General features: G+C 31.0%; 1 protein-coding gene and 2 long non-coding RNA genes across 3 annotated transcripts; 1 reads left to right on the top strand and 2 right to left on the bottom strand.

The window, feature by feature from the left end:
* Nucleotides 1–5856: 5856 nt before the first annotated feature.
* On the top strand, nucleotides 5857–7629 carry LOC146937734 (uncharacterized). The gene is made up of 3 exons (XR_015033316.1): nucleotides 5857–5913; nucleotides 6346–7325; nucleotides 7427–7629. It is a non-coding gene; the product is annotated as an uncharacterized LOC146937734 (long non-coding RNA).
* Nucleotides 7630–8622: 993 nt separating this feature from the next.
* LOC146937733 (uncharacterized) lies at nucleotides 8623–10872 on the bottom strand. The gene is made up of 2 exons (XR_015033314.1): nucleotides 10479–10872; nucleotides 8623–9109 (listed from the first exon to the last, which is right to left on the bottom strand). It is a non-coding gene; the product is annotated as an uncharacterized LOC146937733 (long non-coding RNA).
* A 4047-nt stretch (nucleotides 10873–14919) lies between these two features.
* LOC146937732 (non-specific lipid-transfer protein A-like) lies at nucleotides 14920–15288 on the bottom strand. Its single transcript, XM_085751900.1, has one exon. It carries the CDS (start codon nucleotides 15286–15288, stop codon nucleotides 14920–14922), a length of 369 nt encoding a protein of 122 aa, XP_085608026.1.
* Nucleotides 15289–15818: the final 530 nt, after the last annotated feature.

The following is a 15818-nucleotide window of genomic DNA, read 5'->3' as shown; positions in this document are numbered from 1 at the left end:
ATTTGATCTTAGCTCATTAGAAGTTTGTTAGGGTTGTAAATAGCTATATATAGGTTTGTTGTAACCGTTTTCAGATCAATTCAATGAATCTAGAATTTTCTCTCACTTTCTTCTTTTCTTCCTTGTTAAGCTTCTGCATTTCTTCCACTTTCACCATGGATATGGTGAAGTTTAACACCCTCATCATTCAACAATGTTAAAAAGTGAAAATCCACATGAAAATAAAAATAAAATAAATTAGATTCTATATTAAGAGAAGTAATTAGATTCTGTATTAGGAAAAATTGGATGTTTAGGGGATGAGAAGAGTCATTGGAGAGCATAGAAAGAATTGGGGAAGAAGGAGAAGTAAAGAGAAGTAGTTTGGGGATCAGAAAGGGATAAGAATTAGCATTTTTACTTTTACGTTGGAAGCTGCAGATTTTTTACTTTTAGAGAGAAGTAGTTAAAAGAGAGACGGTGAGTTATGCAGATTTTTTCACGTCTTAATTTTTTTTATTTTAAAAAAAGTTGAGAAACTGCAACGCGTGGAAAAGAGATATATGCACGCGCCCGTGAAAATTCGTTGCCCAACTCCCGTGCCAAACAGCATTTCTCATCATTTAATCAGCATTTATTTTTTTGACAAAGATAGATGGATTGTGATGTCTAGTCTTAATTCATTGTTTTGTGACCTGAAAGGATATTGTTAGTTAATATTATAAAGTGATTAGTTCATTGTTCACTGGAAAAATCACGCTCTGCTAGGGTTTGCCTATCATGAGCGCCGCTCCTCCATTGTTCACTGATATAGCCTGCCTAATTCAATTATCCAATACTTTGATCTTGCATGCTTACTGATTGTGCTTGTTGTTGATTTCAGTAAAGAAACCATTTCGATTGTTTGTTGATCCTGTTTTTTTTTTTAAAGTATAGCAAACAAATACAATGATCTTTAAAGTGATTTTTTAAAAATTATTACAAACCTCATACGGTCGTTTGTTATGGATTAAAATAAAAAAAATGAATTTATATATTCAATAATATATAGATTTTCTTTAGAGATTTTACAAAAAAAATAAAATAGAATCTGATATGTCCGGTGAGGATTGATGAGAGGCAACGGTGGTGGAAAGTGCTCTGGTACGATGACGATGAATCTACGCGGTGGAACGAAACGTGCATACAAGCACGTTATCACTCCAACGTTCAAGTCAGTAATGGAACTGAGAAAGATTGTGTAAAAAATGTGGTGAAGAGTGAATCATACTTTGGGGGTGAAGCTAAGCCACCCTTATATAGGCGTGTGATTGGGGAGCGGTTATAGACCACGTGTATGGTGATGCGGTGCACTGTTATTGGCGTGTTCTTCCAGGCGTGGTGCTTTAGTGTTGTGGACGTCTAGTCCACGTGTCAGTACGGGATTGGCCTTATGGCCGGTCCACAACATAATCTATTTTGTTCATTTAGAAAAAAAATATTGTGTTTGTTTATCATAATAAAATTATTTTTATAAAAAATTATTTAGGTACAACAATATAAAAGATTTTTTTGTTACAAAATCATATGAATCTTTTAAAATTTACTTTCTCTCTCATCTAAAAAGGATTTTTGTTACAAAAGGGTAAATATATGCTGAGGTGTTAAAAGAATAAGATGGGGCAAAATTGTGTTTTCGTTGGTAATTGTAACGCCCTACTTCTATTAAAGCGATAAAACACGCGAATAAAGCATTTATTCAAGAAATAGACGCTACGTCTTCAACAACAACAATTAAAAAAAATCCAACAACATGCATTTATAAAAATTCTCAATAGTCGCAGCCGATATAATTCATATGTCTCCAAAATATACATGTCATAAGATCAACATACATCCATAAATAAAATCTCCAAAACCCGACAAATGGGCAAAATCTCCATAACATAAATAAATCCATAATATCAAAAGACTGACACCTAATCAGAGCCTAGACCTAAGATTCTAAAGAACCGACAACGGAGATTAGCTCCCGTTATCCAAGCAATCACCAAGCAACTCACCGAAAGCAAACTACTCCTGCACTCCGTCTACCCATTCATTCAAACAGGTAGGCGGTCAAAACCACTGGGGGTAAGCTTTACATCAATCATAATCAATATAAGCAGTTTGACATACAGAATCAAATCAAGTCTCAAATACTTTACATGAGCAATTAACTTCCATATACACTTTCACACGACAATCCCAAATATCACAAGTGTGTATTCATCAAACACACTTATCATCAACATTCATCATTCAAATGCAACAAATAGGACTCATGCCAATATGATATGCGCCTATACTCGACACATATATGCATGTGGTACCAAATCTCCTCAAGGTCGTCACCCATGATGCAACAAAAACATCATTATCAACGGCTATAATCAACGGCTATATGGATATAACATCCGATACGACATATGATGCATGAACATATGACACAATTCACCATGCATATGTTCACAATAATTCAACGGCTATAATCAACGGTTACATTCAACGGCTATAATCAACATCAACTATATCACATATTTCAACAACTCTATACAATTCCTCACAATTCAAGTAAAGGAGAATATACAACACCTTATGATAAATATCATATTCAATCACCTAAAAAGCATTCACATATATTCATATAATCATATCAAACTATCCACGAAAGATTTGCCAAGTAATTGGACTTAAAGATTATTTTCGATAAAGTTGGTCACTCTTAAATGCCATTTTAACATAATTCTCCAAATCAACCCATTTCCTCAAAACAACCACGACTTCATAAATCTCCTCACCAATCCATGATTATGAACACCCAAGTCATGAATCATCAACAACAATATCTCATAACAACAACAACATCATAGAAACATGAATTTCACCACAAATCAACAACAACATAGCATAATTTCAACAATTAGAGCACAATTCACAATATACCCATTTTCACATATTATGAACATGCAATTTCATCAACAACAATTCAATTATCATCAATTTGATATACTCAAACACATCATCATAACAAGAGCACGAATTTCAATAACTAAGTCCACAATAATCACTTATCCAAAATAAGCACTTATGCAAAGAATTAGGGAAGAAATTAAACTAAGAGATTATGATTGAAATCTAACCCCGTTACCTTAAATCTTCACAATTCTAAGCTAAGGCTTCACTTTAGCTCCAATTCCTTGAATCTCTACCCTCCTTTAGCTCTCCTAGCTCTTCCTCTTCAAAACCCTTTTCTTCTCTTGCTCTTTCTCTCTCTACCTCTTCTCAAAATTTGTAAAATGATTGTGTAACCTTATTTTCTCTAAAGACTAGAGTTTATATAGGCTCTACACAATTGGGCTTAACCCTTAATGTCTAATGGGCTCAACTCACTCATTAACCAATTCAAAATGTTTCTACTCACTTAACGGTAAAATAATAATAACGGTCACTTACCGGTGAAAAAATAAATTACTACAACCCCCTAATAACTTAGTAAAATAATAATAGTTCTCACTAAGCACTAAAAATAATCCTCATCAAAATTACTAAATTACTTCTAATCACAAAATGACCAAAATACCCCTGAGTCAAAAATGACCAAAATACCCTTCTAACACCGAATTTTAATAATTCCAACCAAAAATACACACAGAGGCAATTAATCACATATGAGCACATATAAACACACATTAAAACAATTAAATTAAATCTAGCGAAAATCGGGATGTTACAGTAATTAACTTCCATAGTTATTATATAGGGAATATTAACTTCCATAGTTATTATATAGAGAATAGATTGTTTTGATCTCTTTAGATATTTAGAAGTTGAATTATCGGAAAATTTGTTCTGATTGTGATTAAGATTAAGTTTGTTTATTCTTTTAATTATTCTGATTGAGATAAGATTAAGTTTGTCTATTCTTTAAAAAAAAATTAAGTTAGTGTGTTTTATCGAATGAGTTTGTTGGGTCCATTTAGTTCGAGAATTAGGAGGGAAGGGGAGGGGAGGGATTTTAACGGAGGGGAAGGGAGGGGAGATATTTAATTATAAATGTGTTTGGTTCGCAAGGAGAAGGGAGGAATTTTAAAATTATTTTAATATTTTACCCTTAAACTTAATTAAATAAGGATAATAAAGTAACGAAACAAGAACAGTGTAATCGATAAAAACACGGTGTAGACGATGGATAATGAATTAGTAATAGAGTTGTTACAAGTATTAATAAAAGTTGTTACAAGGAAAAGTTGTTAATAATATGGAATAAAAGTTGTTACAAGGATAATATAACCTAATAATAATAAAAGTTGTTACAAAAATAATATAACTTAGTAATAATAAAAGTTGTTACAAGATAATATAACCTATAACCTTATAATAAAAGTTGTTTCAAGGAAAATATAACGGATAATATTGAGATTTTAAATTAATTTAAGGATAATTTTGGCAGTGCAATTAAATTTGCTCCCTTCATATTCCCTGCCATCCCCTTCTAAAAATTGAACCAAACACTTCAAATTAAAAATCTCCCCTCCCCTCCCCTCCCCTCCAAAACTCTCGAACCAAACAGACACTTAATTTGTTTTTAAGATAGAAAAATAAGGGGAGATTGAAGCAAAAGACACAAAATGAGATAATTTTGATGACGTGTCAAAATATTAAGAAGAGGTAAGATTGTATTTTTGGTAGACATTCAGTTTCATAATTAGAGAATAAATATTATATAGAGAATAGATTGTTTTGAACCCTTTAGATATTTAGATGTTGAATTATAGATTAAGTTTGTTTATTCTTTTAAAAAAAATTAAGTTAGTGTGTTTGTTATAATTTGAATTTAAGAGAGAAAAATAAAGGGAGATTGAATCAAAAGACATAAAATGATATAATTTTTAAAACGTGTCAAAATATTAAGAAGGGGTAAGATTGTATTTTTGGTAGACCTTAAGTTTCATAATTAGAGAATATATATTATATAGGGAATAGATTGTTTTGAAGGCAAAAGTTATGGTGCATAAGCCATAACTTATGCACCATGCATAAGTTAATCACAACCATCAGATAATTGGACACGTGTAATTATCTTGTGGTTCTCAACTCATACCCCACAATTCCTATTCCGCGTTGCTGCAAAGCATTCTTCACCCTTCTCTATCTATCTTTGCGATTTTTGCTACTTCAACTTTTCTTCTTCCAAGGTAAATTCAAATCTCAGATCCAATTTCTTCATGCAAATCGAATCTTTCCATTCGTTCGATCTGTTTAGATCCTTCTGTTTTTCATCGTTCAGTTAATTTTCGTCTTTTTATCGATTTTTTCATTTGATCTTGTAATTTTATTCTGTGCGATCCGATCAACAGTGAAAATCGATTTTGCATGTTACTTTCTTTAATATTTTGACTCATTTCCGTAACTCCGACATCGTTTTCCGGTTGATTCACGGCTGGATTGCGCCGACTCCAAGGAAGCAGCTCGCCACCAAGGTAATCACCGTTCACCGCTGTAACTGATTTGTTTTCTGTTTTCTCGATGTTAGGGTTTTGTTTTCTTTGATTTGAATTTTTCGATTGATTTCATTGCTTTTTTTGTTCAGGCTGCTAGGAAATCTGCTCCTACTACTGGAGGAGTCAAAAAACCTCACCGTTACCGTCCTGGAACCGTCGCACTTTGGTAATTTCGTTTTCCCCTAATTTTTTAGGTTTTCAGAGTTTTGAATTTGAATTTCGGATTCATAATTTTTAGGAATTTTGAATTTGCGGTTTATGATTTTTAGGTTTTCGTTGTTGTTAATTTTCGATTGATGTTATTTACAGTGAGAAAATGGGAAGAATCTTTGTCGTGGAGCTGGAGGGTAGGTCCTATATATGCAAATTCTGCAGAACTCATTTGGCTCTTGCAGATGATCTCATTTCTCGGGTATGCACCCTTTACTTTTTAAACTATCACTAATGCCTTTTTATTTTCTTAAATAAATTGTTGTTGAAGCACCTGTTTGTGAAACATTCTTGAATAATGAAGCATTAGAAATAGTTAATTATTGTAGTAGTTGAAAGAATAGTAAATTCTTAATTATCTAAGGATATGTTTTAGTAAGCATATTGTTAATCTCACAACCACCCTGTGATCTGTAGTAGTGGTTTCATTTCTTTTCCATACTAGGGCCTTCGATTGATGTTATTTACAGTGAGATCCGTAATAGCTGGAACAAAAAGCAAATTTATGTGTATCTTTCTTGTCTTCCAATTTTGTTGATCCAACTTAGGCAGATGAATAAGAATATGAGTTGTCCAAATGCTATCACTTCTATGTTTCATAACCGTTCATAAAGACTTCTATGTTTCTTATCAGATGAATAAGAAAGCCGGGTACAAATATGAAGTAAGTGAGGAGGGAAATCACATTTTTGGCAAAGTGACTCATTTTGGGTTGATTTCAACTTTCCCTTTATATAAATTGATGTTTAATTGCTTCTCTAGAGCTGAATCATGTGATTGGGAATGTTGGAATACCTTCTACAATCTTGAGGACAAGCTTGGTCTTCATGCGGTAGATAGTGATAAAATGTGCTCTCTGATTAATTTGTATGGAAGGGTCTTGTATGTTTCCTATTATGGTTTTTGGCTTCATTTCAGTATAGTCACTATAAACTGTTGCACGTTAGCTCAACCTTTCCATCTTGCAAGTTCTATGATCCAAACTCTACTGCAGAAGGATAAATTGTTTGGTTCAGAAGCTTCAAATGAGCACTCTCAAAGGAAGCATGTCATGGGTCTACAATTAGCTACAAAGGAAGCATGTCATTTTTCGTGCCACTGTTGGAACTTCTGTGTTTTCATATGATCCATTTGCTATTGTCACTGATAGTTCTTGTGGTGTTTACCCATATCTACAAGTGTGTGTTATTACAATCCTGGAGGCATATGCTTCCCACATCATGCTTCCAATTTTGGAAATGATTTTATTGTTGTTGGTAGTTTTGAATTTGGTATTTGGCTTAAGAGTGATAGCTTTAAAGACAATAACGTGCTAGAGAAAATACCAAATTGGAGGGAAGGAACTTATGAGTATGGCCAAACATTCATTGACTCTGTGTATAACTTTGAATTGGTTAAGGCTAAATATTATGTAAGTGTGTAATTGTTGCAAATGATAAGGTTCCAATTAGCATGAACTCAACTGGTGACATCGAGGAGAATGGGATTTGTACATCCACTCAAGGTGTTGTGACAGCATCAAATTCATGAATTAAGTACCAGAAGAGTACTGAGCTTTTGATCTGCAAGCTTCCATTTCAGCGTCTTGTCCGTGAAATTGCTCAAGATTTCAAGGTAAATATTGTTAATTAGTTTCATAATTGAGTTTGTGTGAAATCTTGTTCCTCTTTGGTTTATTTAATTTGTAATTTTTGTTTTTGATATTGTTGTTATAGACGGATCTGAGATTCCAGAGGACATTCAGCTTGCTCGTCGGATTCGAGGTGAACGTGCTTAGGGTGGTGAAGGTGCTTTTAGGGTTATGGCGGATTAGTATTTTGGAAGGATTTATGGTTTTATGAATTGAATTTTCTTTTATGCGTTGTATAGTTCTGAACCTATAATGTTCAATTTTTAACAACAGACATATTTTGGATTATGATTAGTTTGTACTATTATAAGTTTGTACTAGATTTTATTGGGAATATTTTGATATGATGTAATGAAAACTATACATTTCACATTTTTTATAACATTCTTTATTTTAATATTGATGCTTATAGGTTGTTACAAAACCATTAGACAATTAGTTTGGTTTCGCAAAGAACACTATCAAAACCATTAAACCATACTTATGGTTTCAACAATAGTTTTTATTTAAAACCATTTATCAATAATAATTTTCACTATTCTTTTAGGAGCACTTGTTGTGGAGCACTTGTTATTGGAAATTATAACATTCACATTCTTTGTTCTTACGTATTCATTATTATAGGTTGTTACAAAATCATTAGACAGTTAGTTTGGTTTCGCATAGAACACTATCAAAACCATTGAACCATACTTATGGTTTCAGTGATAGTTTTTATTTAAAACCATTTATCAATAATAATTTTCACTATTCTTTTATTTTATTTACCATTTGACAATTATTTAATAGGTTATAAGTGTGTACTATTAAGTGGTTACTTAATAATGATTTTAATGTTTATCACTTTTTTTTTATTACAAAACCATTAGACAATTATTTTGGTTTCACATTGAAAACTATCAAAATGTGTACTATTAAGTGGTTACTTTGAAAACTAATTTTAATAAAATTGAACATTCTTGGGTCAAAAATTAAATAAAATGAACGGTATACTATGATAAATACTATAAAAAGACACAACCAACTGATTATGTCACTTTTCGTAGAAACTCGAGAGGTTTACCACGAAAAACAAACATAAAATAAAGCAAAAGTATGTTTTCTTTTTCTAGAAGATAAATTGTTTAAAACAAATTAATAATTTCATTTAAAACCATTAGGCAGTTATTTTGGTTTCACATAGAACAATATCAAAACCATTTAACCGTACTTATGGTTTCAGTATTCCATACCCCTAATTTTAGTAAAATTAAATTAAATTGAACATTATTGGGCCAAAAATTAAATAAGATGAACAGTATAATATGATAGATACTATAAAAAGAAACACCTAACTATCAAAACAATTAAACCATATTTATGGTTTCAGTATTCCATACCCCTAAGTTTGTTTCACCATAAACTTGATACAAATCCAGAAATTCATAAACTTGATACAAATATTAACAAGAAACTTAACACTAATCTAGAAATCCAGAAATTCAATAAAAAAAAACATTAACGTGCTAACTTTTGAATCAATTCTTCATAGTATGAAGTTGCTGCCTTCTCCACATAGTTTCTTTTGCAATTGCTTGAGTTGCTTAATATTGATGAACATATTCCAATTCTCAAATCCATAGTTTTTGCAGCCTTGCCATTCTTCCCATAATTTTCATCATTTGAACTTCCTTCATCAGAATCTTGTGCAACATTTTGTTGTTTCTTTCTTTTTATGCTTCTTTTCTTTACCCTTAGACTTTCTTGTTTTCTGCTCCTTTTTTTTCACCTGCATGATCAAAGAAAACCATTAAATACATTTAGAGTTTAACAAAGTTCTAACAAATTGCATTGTGGTGTATTGCTTCTAAATTTCTATGTCCATATTACATCTTATTTTCACTTATATTTCTGGCTCTTGTGTATTTTTTCCTAACAAAAATAACAATAATGAATTTTTTGTTATATTCAAATAGTTCATACGCACATACAATAAAACCAAACATATTAGTGTCAGGCTTCATAAGGATGAAGCAAGTAATTGAAATGTGGCAAAAGCATTGAAAGAAAACCAGTGCATCGGCCGAAAATTAACACACAACCACATTTTTAAATCACAATTACAGGGCAGGAAAATATTGTCTTGGTTTCACTCTACGTGCAAATTTTGAATAGGAGCTGCTATCTAGAGTGTCCTACAACACACTTCCTATCAATTTTTGGGAGATCCTCCTCACAGGGTACTTTACACTTCTTATCGTGTAAGTAACACAGACGCTCACAGAGGAGTAAAACCAAATCTAATGCAAGAATTTTATCTTTGGGTCTAAAATGGTTTCAAATCACAAGCACATTATCAGAAACTTGCAGCTAGATCCTTTCAAATATTGTATTTGTGAGTGACAGAAGTAAAAAGAACGATAAATTTTACCGGTCAATGGTTAGAATGCATTTAAAGTGGTATATAGTAAGCGTCATATCATAAACACTAAAATTCTACCAATATTAGACTTGATAACAGAAGTTTAAACACAAAATTGAAAGCTAAGTATGGTAGAGTTTCAAGCACAGGGCAGCAAAGAAGTTGAGACATACGTATCCATCTGCAACAGAACATATAAATATGCTACAATTTTTACCAAAGATTTATCATGCTACCATTTTGGTGTATATAAATGCATTGTGTATCAGATTCCTTAATTTTGTTATGTATTCTCAACTATAACAATTATCATTTGCATATAAAACAGATCTACAAATGTTTTGGAAAAGAACCAAAGTAAAACCATTTACACAGCAAATGGTTTCAGAGTAAAACTTGCAAAAACCATTTACACAGCATATTGGTTTTGGCATAAAAAAACATGGATCTTTTAAATTTTTGAACAAAATAAGAACAAGAACAAGAAATCAAAAAGTTTTTCCTTATATTATGAAAATGCAAGAAGCGCATAAATGAATGATGAGCAGCAGCTAAGAATTTTGAATGTTGCAACTAATCCGATCTCTATCGCTAACAATAAATAATTAGAAAAGAGATACATACAGATCTGATCTATCAAAAACGAAAAAGAGATAGATAGATAATAATTAGAAAAGAGATACATACAGATCTGATCTATCGAAAACGAAAAAGAGATAGATAGATAGATACATACCCTAAAGTTGAGTTGTGATGTGTTTGGTTCCGTTAACAGAAGAGGTGAATGCGATTTCCGGTGATGGAAGTTTGTTTCCGACGTGATTTGCAGTGGTGATGAATGCGGTTTCCGACGTGAATGCTGTTATGGTGAATGCGGTGGTGAACGACAGTGTTGTTGAGTTGAACGACGGTGACGAGTTGAACGACGGTCACGAAGACGGTTTCCGGTGGTGAAAGTTTGTTACCGGTGGTGGTTGAAGTTGGAAATGGAGAGAAAACGCATGCTCTGTTTTGGTTTGTTTGCTTTCTTCACCTGTCTTTCTTTGAGGTGTAGGAAGTAATTCTGTTGGGCTAGGTGCATAATGGGCTGGACTAATGCAGGCTTATGCATGGTGCATAAGTTATGGCTTATGCACCATAACCACACCCTGTTTTGAACTCTATAGATATTTAGAAGTTGAATTTTAGATTAAGTTTGTTTATTCTTTTATTTATTCTGATTGAGATTAAGATTAAGTTTGTTTATTCTTTTAAAAAAATATTAAGTTAGTGTGTTTTATCGAGTTAGTTTTAATTTGTTTTTAAAAGAGAATAATAGGGGAAGATTGAAGCAAAAGACACAAAATGATATAATTTTGATGATTTGTCAAAATATTAAGAAGGGGTAAGATTGTATTTTTTGTAGACGTTAAATTTCATAATTAGAGAATAGATAGAGAATAGATTTGTTTCCGGAATATTTTCTACTCACCAAAATGACATTAAACACTGGAAATTTGGAAACCACAAAAGGAAAATAAAGATATATTATTCTATCATGTGAGTTTAGCTCTGTTGATATAGATGTCGCAAAATATATATATGAGTCAAGTCAGATGCTGACACACCATTCAGTTTTTTCTAGATTACCCTCTCTTGTTTAGAGGGTATTTACCCCTTCATGATATCAACCAATCAAAATGTAATATACATTGGCAACATTAAATGTCAAATAAATGAGTCAATTTTTTCTAAAAAAAATTATAAGGTAACTTTTAATACTTTTAATTTTTATTTAATTATAGACAAGATTACATTAGAGGTCCTTTATCTTATTTATTTGTAACACTTTGGTCCTTTATCTTTATTTTCTTCCGTTTAGGTCTTTTATCTCTCATAAAAGCACATATACATCATTTTTCTCATTTTTTAATAAAAAATACATAATTTTATTTTTTAAAATATATTTTTTATTAAAAATGAAATAAAAATCCAGAAATATGATGAAGATGTTCATCATCTTCATCTTCTTCCTTTGAATCTTTATCCTCTTCATTGAATCAAAAAAATTCTACACCAATATATCTCCAAATATCATGAATTAACGTTATGTTCACCTTAAATCTTCTTTTAAACACAAAAATCAAAACCCTATAGAGAAAGAGATTTAGTTTCATCACAAAAAAAAATTTGTTATATAAATTGTCACACCGTATATTATTATAATTATTATTTTCTAACTCAATATTCGAACACAGCATATAAATTGAGAGCAGCTTTGCACATCAGTTTTGTAGTTTCCAGAACAATCTTAACTTTCGTAAAGCCTAACCTGTCCGCCAGTGACTAAGCCTTCACCATCCGCCTTGCAACATTTGTGAAATTAAGGTTTTGATTTTTTTCTTTAAAATAAGATTTGAGGTGAATATAACATTAATTCACGATATTTGGAGATATATTTAAGTAGAATTTTTGTTGATTTAAAGAAGATGATGATGATTCAAAGGAATAAGATGAAGTTGATGAACATCTTCATCATATTTCTTGATTTTTTTTCATTTTTAATAAAAATATATATTTTTTAAAAAAATTATGTATTTTTTAATAAAAAATGAGAAAAAAGATGTATATGTGCTTTTAAGAGAGATAAAGGACCTAAACGGGAAAAAATGAAGATAAAGGACCAAAGTGTTACAAATAAATAGATAAAGGACCCCTAATGTAATCTTGCCTTAATTATATTTAGGTGTTTAATCTTAATTAATTTACACTACATGACTGGCTTAGAACAATTAAAATTTCACATCAAATTTCTTTGATCTGAATATCCTTAAATTTATCAGTTACATTCATAAAATTTCTTCTTCCCATTTTGATTGTTCAATTTTGTCGTTCCAAACTGCCGCAATTTTAAATTTTCGTGAGAATCATCGTCATTCGTTTGATTCCACATATCGTGAGAATTGCCGTTATTTCCAGAACCACGTCAGGTATGGTGACTTGATTTTTCTTTTTTATTTGTTTTTTCTTGGTTGTGAGGTAGTTAATTATAACAATTGAGTAAGTCATCCGTTGTACTTTGAGGACTGCTAGCAAGGTGTTGCTGCTGTGATGTTGTGGGAGTTTGTTAGCATTTTTTTCGGTTGCTGCTGAAATGGTTATGTCATGAGGCTTTTGTTCTTTTGTTTGGACTTAAAGGCTTTGGCTGATAGTGAGGCAGGTCTATGCGTGTTAGCAGATTTTATTAGGTTGGCTGCCTAAATAAGAAAAATCAAGTCACGATACCTGACGCAGTTCTAGAAATAATGACAATTCTCGCTATAATTGGAAACTGCGGCAGTTTGGAACGACAAAATTGAACAATCAAAATAGGAAGAAGAATGAAAAAGAAACAAGAATTGATCAATAGGGAAGAATAAAGAAGGAGAAATTTGAATGAAGGAGATGTTTTTGTTCTCACGTTCTGGGTTCTGGAATGGAAGAAATTTTATGAATGTAAGTGATGAATTTAAGGACATCTAGATGAAAGAAATTTGATGTAAAATTTTATTTATCAGAAGTCTTGTAGTGTAAATTAATTAAGATTGAACACCTTAATATAATTAAATAAAAATTAAAAGTATTTTTTTTCAAGAATACTTTTAATTTTTATTTAATTAATCCTTCAAAAAAAATTTTATTTAATTAAAAGTAAAAAGTAAAAGTATTAAAAGTTACCTTATGATCATTAACTCTTCTATTTTTAGAAAAAATTTACTCATTTATTTGACATTTAATGTTACATATATATATATATTACATTTTGATTGGTTCATATAATGAGAGGGTAATTACCCTCTAAACAAGAGAGGGTAACGTAGGTCTCACCGGAGAAATTTGTTGGGGTCTTATAGGAACCAAGATCTCACTTAAGCATCTCATTCTTAAGTGAACACCATAATACTTTTAATTAAATTAATCATTTTGCAAAGTTTGTTTGGCATACTTTGTTTATTAATATGACCCATCTTGATTTTTTGTCAGAGGTGTTGTATTGGAGTGATTGAGTACTTATTAGATACTATTATTAAAAAATTATGAATGAGTGATGTATACAAGTGGGATCCGTTTATGTACTCAAAATTGAAGGTCTCCATTGTAGATGCTCTAAGAAGTAAATTTCTAACTACTAAACTATTGAAGAAAAAAAATTCCTACCAATTTGGAAGTGATCTCTTGGGTCAGAAGTTTATGCTACAACATTAGGTAATCTGGTAATGGTGGAGTCCAAAAATATAAAAACAAGTGTAGCAGTAAAAAAAAAATTACATTTTTTTTTATAAACTTATGTGCCCAATACAATATAAGTATGTGTATGTGGAATAATGTGCTACCTTATCTAATTATACGATCTACTTGAAAAAAAAATTTCTCCTTTTTAATAAGACTCGTGTTATTTCCAACTACATTAATTATTTCTTTACATACTCCTATTTATTATATAGTTTTTCTTCAATCAGCAATAAATAGCATGTTGAAAACATAAACTAACTATTATATGTATTTCTCTTAAAAGGATAAAAATGTAAAAAATAATAGTGATTAACTTTAATACAAATATAAACTTTCCTAATTTCCATGATTTTTCCAAAAGAGTTAAGGACCGAGGTAGTATATGATTCTATTTTTCATTAATAAATTTCAAAAAATAGTACTCCCTCCGTTTCAAAATACATGTCCAATTTTTGCAATGTGCACTATTCACTTGACTTACTTTGACCATATTTTTTTACTAATATATAAATACAAATATTAACATGTAAGATGTTGTTTGATTTGTCTCAACAAATATTTTCAAAATATTAAATTTTTATAATTTTTTACTTTAGATAATTAAAGATATTAACGGTCAAAATTGTGCATTGGCATATGTGAAGTGGTTGACTTGGACATGTATTTTGAAACGGAGGGAGTAACTAACTTGAAGGAGTTGCGACAATCTTTCACATTCTCTATAGATAGAATCTTTCATTGCAGTACAATAATAAAAAAAATCGTCCAGAGTTCTTCTAAATTTCATCATGATCTGAGTTATCTCCCCCTTGGTAGAACCATGTAATCCTGTACATAGTTTAAAATCACATTTAGAATAACAATAGATAAAAACAAAATATTTTTGCATGGATGTGGAGTCTTAGTACCAAAAAAACAAGACAAACTTACGAGTTACAATCGATTTTAGGATCGAGAGAAAATGATAGACTTATGGAACAAAGTTGTGGGAGTTGTTCAGATCTCTCAGATTTAATTCTAAATCCAAATTTCGTTGAAGATGCTTTGATACATTGACAAACATTCCTTGGAATCAGGTGCAGAGAGATGTAGGTCATATGGAATAAATCAGTTGCTCCGGCACAACAATCAGTAGATGGTGTTGCATGCATAGCCTCCAAAAATGGTAGACATGGCAACAAAGAATCTATAACTTCAAAGCATGTGTCATCGATTTGGCTTGCATCTAATGTTGTCATTAGAAAGCATAAAACCATTACAGGCATGAAAAGAGCAACGTTTTTCTTTGCTGACATCTAGGTCTAGGGTTTGATAATTCTAACGAGTTTTTGGAGATGATTTGACACCGAGAGACTCCTTAGTTTATAGGCAGGGCTGTTACCATTTATGGTAACCTAATCAATGACATTTAATTTTATTTTAATTTTCTTTTTATGCAAAGAGAAATAAGTTATTACTTTGATACATGAGTCCGAGTTTATTTCATCTACATACCCTTTTTACTGGCTATTTAAGAGAAATACACATGTTTGATTGATTAGTGGGACTAATTGATACATTATTCCACATGGGTTTAAAAAAATTGTACCTTTTTTTTTGGTCAACTTTTCGGTTTAAATAAAGTTCGACAAAAATTGTTCCACCTAGAATTGAACTCAAGTTCTAGTGAAATTAATTGTTTGATTTAATTAAATTGTACCTAATGTCATTTAAATATGGAAGAAAATGACATGTCATTTATTGCTTATTACACATAATTACTCTTTTGATCTAATAATAATAAGGTAACTTTTTTGTCAAAAAAAAAAGGCAACTCACTTGATTA

The sequence above is a fragment of the Medicago sativa genome, chromosome 3 (assembly GCF_051527215.1).
Source record: "Medicago sativa cultivar Bolivia chromosome 3, Bolivia_mono, whole genome shotgun sequence".
Taxonomy (NCBI): domain Eukaryota; kingdom Viridiplantae; phylum Streptophyta; class Magnoliopsida; order Fabales; family Fabaceae; genus Medicago; species Medicago sativa.
This window is presented reverse-complemented; position numbering and strand designations above follow the sequence as displayed.